Source organism: Zingiber officinale, chromosome 2A (assembly GCF_018446385.1).
Source record: "Zingiber officinale cultivar Zhangliang chromosome 2A, Zo_v1.1, whole genome shotgun sequence".
NCBI lineage: Eukaryota > Viridiplantae > Streptophyta > Magnoliopsida > Zingiberales > Zingiberaceae > Zingiber > Zingiber officinale.
In genome coordinates, this window is record NC_055988.1 from 170,018,858 (window position 1) to 170,026,693 (window position 7,836).

General features: G+C 31.8%; 1 protein-coding gene across 1 annotated transcript; it reads left to right on the forward strand.

Moving 5' to 3' along the window:
- The first annotated feature begins 4,504 nt into the window (after positions 1–4,504).
- On the forward strand, positions 4,505–5,035 carry LOC122044253 (zinc finger MYM-type protein 1-like). The gene has a single exon (XM_042604770.1). It carries the CDS (start codon positions 4,505–4,507, stop codon positions 5,033–5,035), a length of 531 nt encoding a protein of 176 aa, XP_042460704.1.
- Positions 5,036–7,836: the final 2,801 nt, after the last annotated feature.

Genomic DNA, 7,836 nt, shown 5'->3' on the forward strand with positions numbered 1-7,836 from the left:
AAAGAAAAAAAATCATTTTAATTATTATTAACTATTTATGAAATAAAATATTATAATTAAATATTACACCAAATAATTTATTTTTAATTATTTAGAAATAATCACTTTCAAGAGAAAAAAAATAGATTTAAAAACTCAAATATATTTTTAAATTAAAAATCCCAAACTTCACTTACACAATCATAAAATCTCTTTTTAATTAGATTTTTCAATTTTACAAATCTTTCACAAAATTTGCATCGAAGATTCTCGTCATTGTAAGTTACTTAATTTGTAGGTCCTACATTATAAATCATACATCTTTATTTTTATTTTTTCATTTAATATCTCTATATAATTTTTACTTAATATTTTATTTAATTCTCATCTTTAAATTAATTTATTTGTAATTTTTAATTAATAAATTAATAAACTTATGATTTTTAATTTAATTTGTAATTTTTATTTAATATTTAATTAACTTATGAATTTTAATTTAATTATAGTCATTTGTATTTTTTCTTAACTTACCAAATATATTTATTTTCAAAAGAAAAATGTATAATTTAACTATTAAATAAAATATTTAATGGTTTTAAAAAAAAATCAAACATGCAATATAAATTTTTCAATGATTAATGACTCCATCTTCAAGAGAAAAAAACAGGTTTGAAATATCAAACCTGCTCTTAAAATAAAAACCTCAAAGTTTATGTCTCCACTCATTCGAACTTTTTTGTTGAGCTTTTTCAATTTTACAAACTTGTTAAAAAAGCTGCATTGAAGATGCTCTAAGTGGGCATCTTCAAAGAGCTCTTTTAATACCGTATCACATCAAAAGTAACAACTTTTATATATATCTTTACTATAAAAAAAAAACCTCAAAATAACTTTTTTCATGTGTCCCACGTTTTATTCATATTATATATATATATATATATATATATATATATATATATATATATATATATATATATATATATATATATATATATATATATATATAGTATTTTATCTTATATATAATTATTATAATTTAAATCCATATATATCTAATATTCAGAATAATATTAATAATTAAAAAAATACATAAATATTACCATATATCAAATAAATAATATAATATTATCACAATTAATAAATTATTTTATTACTGATTACAATCGTAGCATGCCTAGATATGTTTCAATAAGTTGGCTAGAAGTTGATGATGCAGTTGATTATCACGTAGCTCGCAATTTCTCTAGAGATATTCTTGAAATTCTTGGGTGGAGCCTTGAAATATTTGTGATGAAAGATCTTTTTCATCATCCGACCAATTCGCTACTGTATATCCCTCATTCTCAATAATCATGTTGTATAAAATAATACATGTATACATGATATCCTTCAAATTATCCTTGTACCAACATCGTATTGGACCTCTTATCATTGCCCATCAAGATTAGAGCACTCCAAATGTCCGCTCGACATCCTTTCTCACGGCCTCTTGTCGTCCCTTAAATAATTTTCTGTTGGGATCCTGGGGGCATGAAAAGCTCTTAACGAAAGTAGCCCATTCTAGATAAATCTCATCAGTCAAATAGTATCCTTTTGTATATTGTGTATTGTTAACTGTAAAATTAACCTCGGGTGCATTTCCTTGCAAGACGATGTTGAGTAAAGATAATTCGTTAAACACGTTGATATCATTACATGACCCTGCAATCACAAAAAAGGAATGTCATATCCATAAGTCTGTAGATGTAACTGTTTCAAGCACAATTGTTGGAACGTCATGATCTCCCCAAGTAAACTAGTCTTTCTAAGCGACGGGACAATTTTTCCATTTATAATGCATATAATCAAGATTACCCAACAAGTCAGGGAAGCTATGTTTTTGTTCATGTATTTCAAGCAAATGTTGGATATCGACAACATTAGGTCTTCTTAAATATTAAGCTCAGAACATTTCAATCACACATCGATAGAAGTTGAATAAGCATTTGATGATGGTTGTTTCAGCCAAACCCGGACCTTTAATGTAATTTGTGAGGCAAGTGCCTCAGGCCTACAAATTTTAGGGGCACCAATATATATATATATATATATATATATATATATATATATCCTAAACGTTGCTGCTTCTCCTCTCCGCATAACACATCCAGTTCGCCCCTCTGCAATGGCAGAAGTGCTTCAAGCCTCCTCCGTCGTTTCTCCATCAGCTCTACCTCTATGGCTTTGTGTCACTGCTCCTGATCCCATCGGCGACTCAATGACTGCTGATTCACCTTCTTAGTTCTTCCGCTCAGCTCGACGGCTTGAGCTTCCCCCTCCAGCCTCCTCCAATGGTTGCGTTTGCCCCGATCAAAGATTCCAGTGGTGAAAGGCGATCTAAGTTGCAATTACTTAATCGCTCGCACTGCTATTGATCATCTCATCTCTTGCTAACCTGCTTCTTAGACCGGTGAGTTGTGTCCTTGCTGAATCTTGTGCTATGCTTGGAAGAAAATTTCTTAGATCCCTAAAATTTTCCTTTTTGTTCATTTTGTGCACATAGGTACTGCATTAACCTGTAGCATGATCTTGTTCTCTTATTACTTCTTTTGAATAGTTAGATGCTATCTCTAATAGCATGATCTTTTTCTAATTTTGAATAGTTAGATGCTTCTTAAAACATAAATAGATTGTATTAATCGATGTTGATTAGAAGCCCAACAAAACAACTATTTTTTTTTTTACTAGTTTGGCATATATGATATATTCTATGTTTTGTGATGTACAAAGTATATGGGGAACCCATCCCTGTCAAGGAGCTAGCAGATCGTGTTGCGAGTTTTGCCCATCTTTGTACACTCTATTAGTGGCTCAGGTAGGATTGCGGTGCCGGTGCTTTATGTTTGGTGGTGCTTATCTGAAGATTAATGGAAATACTTTCCTTCAATTTATCCAATTCCATATAACAGGACTATGTTTTATTCAGGCCTTTTGGCTGTGGGATTATTCTTGGTGGTTATGACAGAGAGGGACCTCAGTTATATATGATTGAACCCTCTAGAATATCATATGTGAGTTCTCATAGTTGTATATTAGTCTTAATTTGAGTCTTGCATTCAATTATGGATTACAAATTTCTCCACAATCCTTTTATGAAAATTCTCATGTTATATATTAAATACTGCTCCTTTCATACTTCTAATAGTTTTTCTTTTGAGTGATTCTATGTGAATACATTACTGATATTGTTCAACATTGCCAAATTTATTGAAGTACCTAAAGCTTCTACTTGTTGAATGTTTACCTACAGAGATACTTTGGTGCTGCTATTGGAAACGGAACACGGACTGTCAAAACGTAAGAACAATGACAAATATAAATACTATTTATGAATGATTTAATTTTCAAGTCATTTGATGAAAATTGTTATCTTCATCACCTGTAAATTAACAATTTTCATAATTGATATATAGGCATTGAACTTTCAATGGCATCTTGCTTGTTTTTCCGCATTTCCAACTTAACAATATATGTGAAACTTTGCATCTTGACTCTAGTGGTTCGGATACCATGTGCATCTAGTTTTCTCTTCAATGTCTCTTTTGCCATGACTTTTATAAATTAGAACTTGAGATTGGAGAGTATGTGCAGATTTTAAAGACAATGGAAGCGAAAGAGGAAGATACAATAGTATTGTTCTATTTATGTTCTCTTGAGATGATGCTTTACTTCTCTAAATCTGCTATCACTTCATCTTCTTCTTCTTCTTCTTCTTCTTCTTTTGCTTCTTATTGGTTGAATGAGGGTGCTCCAAGAATATGATTAGCCCGCCATAGTTTTATGATTAGATAAAAATTTGATTATGATTTAGCAGGATGGTATTTACATGTATTATGATTTGGTGAATTTTTCATGCATTTAGATGTTGGAACTTTTTTAATCTATGAACTGTTGGTGCAGATTAATATTTAGGCTTTTAGCAAACATGCTTTCTATAAGAAAACAATTGTCTGGAGCAGAAAAAAGGAAGAAAAAATAAAAGAAAGAAGCTTTAATTCAAAGCCAAGTAGGAAGTCTTAATAAGTATTTCACTAACAACCAAAGAGTAGAGCAAACGGAAGTAGTAGAACAAGTGAATCAGGATGATATTGATAATAAGTTGAATGATCAGGAACATAGTGAATTGAATGAACTTCAAAATGAAGACCCAAAATAAAATGAAAATAATAAAGTTTAAGTCAATATGCCTGAAAATAACAGTGATGAAGATATAAATCAAGAGATCTTGTTTCTTTTAAATGTTGATGATCCAAGAAATTGGGACAAAATTCAAAATATTAGGGACTTTCTAGTTGAAAGAGGTCCTAGAAAAGATGATAATATTTTGTTTCCTCTTGATAACACTGGCAGACACTTCAATCCATCACATTATAAGAGGCAATTGCCAAATGGTGAGAAAAGTGACAGAAGATGACTAGTGTATTCTATTTCTATGGACAAGATCTTTTGTTTCTGTTGCAAGTTATTCAAGACTCAAAGAACCACAATGAAACTTGGTCATCTAGTTGACGATGGATACAAAGATTGGAAGAATATCAGTCGATGTCTCAATCTTCATGAAACTAGTAAAGATCATATTGATTGCATGACTAGTTGGATTGAATTAGAAAGAAGACTTCGAAAGAAAAAGACAATTGATGAAAATATACAAGTAGCAATTAACAAGGAGAGAGAACATTGGAAACAAGTATTGAAGAGAATAATTGTAGTTGTGCAAAGAATTGCGAAGAATAACTTGGCACTTCGAGGAGATAATGAGAAGTTTTATGTTGAGAATAATGGAATCTTTTTGCAGCTAATTGAAATGATTGCTGAATTTGATCTAATAATGGAGGAGCACCTTCGGCGTGTTCAAGAAAGGCAGATTCATTACACTTATCTTGGACCCAAAATCCAAAATGAATTAATACAGATGTTGGCAGCTGAAGTAAAAAGTTCAATTGTTGCAAAAATTAAACATGAAAAGTATTTCACTGTCATACTTGATTACACTCCAGATGCAAGTCATGAGGAGTAGATGCCCCTTGTAATTAGATGTGTGGATGATTCAGAAAATGTAATAGCGGTTGAAGAATTTTGGATTGGATTTTTGAAAGTTAATGAAACTTCAGGACTTGGGTTTTTTACAGAGCTTAAAATTATTTTGAACAATCTCGAACTTGACATTGATAATATAAGAGGTCAAGGATATGATAATGGATCTAATATGAAAGGAAAACATAAGGGTGTATAGAGTAGATTACTTGAAATTAATCCTAGAGCTTTCTACACTCCATGTGGATGTCACAGTCTTAATCTCACATTATGTGATATGGTGAAATGTTGTCCTAAAGCAATGTCCTTTTTCGGTGTTATACAACACATATATTCATTATTCTCTTCTTCTACCAAGCGGTGGCAAATCTTCAAAGATCATGTGCAAGGTCTTACAGTCAAGCTATTATCACAAACACGATGGAAAAGCCATGTTGAAAGTGTGAAACCCGTAAAAGATCAAACTTCGAAAATACGAGATGCTTTAATTGATTTGGCAAACATTTCTGATGACTCAAAAATAAAGAGTAAAGCTGAGGGTTTGACATCATTTGAACTTGAGAATTTTGAGTTCGTGTCTAGAATGATAATTTGGTATAAATTGTTATATGAGATTAACATTGTTAGTAAGTTTCTCCAAGCAGAAAATATGAATATTGATATTGCTATTAGACAATTAAAGGGACTTATCTCTTCTCTCCAAGAGTTTAGAGAATCTAGATTTGATCAAGCATTAATTGAAGTTGAACATATTGCAAGTGAAATAGGAATTGAACCTATTTTTCGAGAAAAATGCATCATTCGAAGAAAGAGACAATTTGATGAGATCAATAGTGAAGAGGTAACCCAGTCTCCTAAAGAATCTTTTCAAGTTAATTACTTCATATTTATAATTGATCAAGCTCTTTCTTCACTTCAAACTCGGTTTGAACAATTTAAAAAAATATGAAGAAACGTTTGGGATTTTATTTAGTTTGGAGAGATTGAAGTCTATTGATGATCTTGCACTCATGTATCAATCTTCAAGAGTCTTTAACACATGATGGATACTTTGATGTTGATGAATCAAATTTATATTTAGAACTAAAGTTGTTAAGATACTTATTACCAAGAGAATCAAAAAGAGTGATTGATGTACTGAATTATTTGAAGAAAATGAATAGTTGTTATCCAAATGGTTATATTGTTTACGAATTTTGCTGACTATACTAGTTACAGTTGCATCTATCGAAAGGAGTTTTTCCAAGTTGAAATTGATGAAAACTTATCTCCGATCAACTATGTCGCAAGAAAGACTAAATGGTTTGGCTATGTTATCTATTGAGAAAAAAGTGGTTGAGAAAGTTGATTATGCTAACTTAATCAATACTTTCGCTTCTAAACTGCAAGGCGAGCAATATTCAAGTGACATATATTGGGCTGGAAGATGAATTTTATATTTTGTTTGGATAGTTTTAGCTTTATTAATATTTGCTTATAACATATTGTTTTGGATGATATATTTTTTTATCTTTTATTTCTAGAATTCATATTAAAAATATTGTTATATTTACGTTGATTGGAAAATATATGAATGTCAAACTTTGAGGGCACCATTCTTTGTGCTCGCCTCAGGCCCCAAAATCACAGGTCTGGCACTGGTTTCAGCAATCCGTAGGTATTCATCATAATGATTAGCAGGAACTCCATTAATCAATTGATGGATAGTCGTCGTACATTTCTAAAGTGGCGACAAATCTTTTTTTTTCGTCGCATTGATCTTCCATTGAAAATATTTTGATTTTTCAAAGAATCAACTGTTAGTTAGAGCCCTAGAGCCAATCATTTGATGATTGTATGGACTCATGTATATCATATTCTTGTATATATATTAAGGCATTTGGTTTTTGGTTATTATGCTTATTTGTATTAGTGCCAGATAAAATAAGTATAGTAACGTCCTTGAGTAGAAGGTTCTTACCTATATCAATCGATTAGTTGAATCGATAGTGAGATGATATAGGGAACACTACTCTAAATTATTCCTAGTCGAGTATTAACATTCAGGGACAATGTTAATACAATAAGACTAGCATGTAGGTCAGCTCGATGACTTGATCTCACAAGTCATGGATATAGAGATATCAAGCTGACACATGGGTATGCATTAGAGAATGTATACTGAATGACCCGCCATGAGAAAGTATCATGGATCGTTATATGAGTGTCATATACTTTCTCATGTGGCTATTAGTATGACTATTAGTCCTTTGACCTGAAGTCACCATGGATCCCTACATAAGGAGTTATGTACTTTGATTTCGTCAAACGTCACCCGTAACAGGGTGGACTATAAAGGCGATTACTGGGTATGTAACAAATTATGCAGAGGGATGTGAGTGATGTAGATGGGATCTATCCCTCCCATATGACGGGAGCGACATCAATATTCTTGATAAAGTAGACCACGAAGTGCATGACCATGCCTAAATGAGTCAACATCAGATGTTGAGCTCATTTGATCGAGTGAGTCTACTTGGAGTTCAAGATTTAGATTGATTAGAGGATGACACGGTCTATGCCTCACATTGATCAATCTAGATGTCTAGGATAGAAGGACAATGTCACATATTGTGAGGAGTCACAATTAGTAGTCACAAGGTGATGTTGGATCTCAACATTCTTGTAACTTGGGTAGTAATGATGTATTGCTAGATACCGCTCATTACTTATGCTTCTAAATGAGTTTAGGGGCATTGCCAACGTTACAAGAACCTATTGGGTCACACACAAAGAACATGTGGA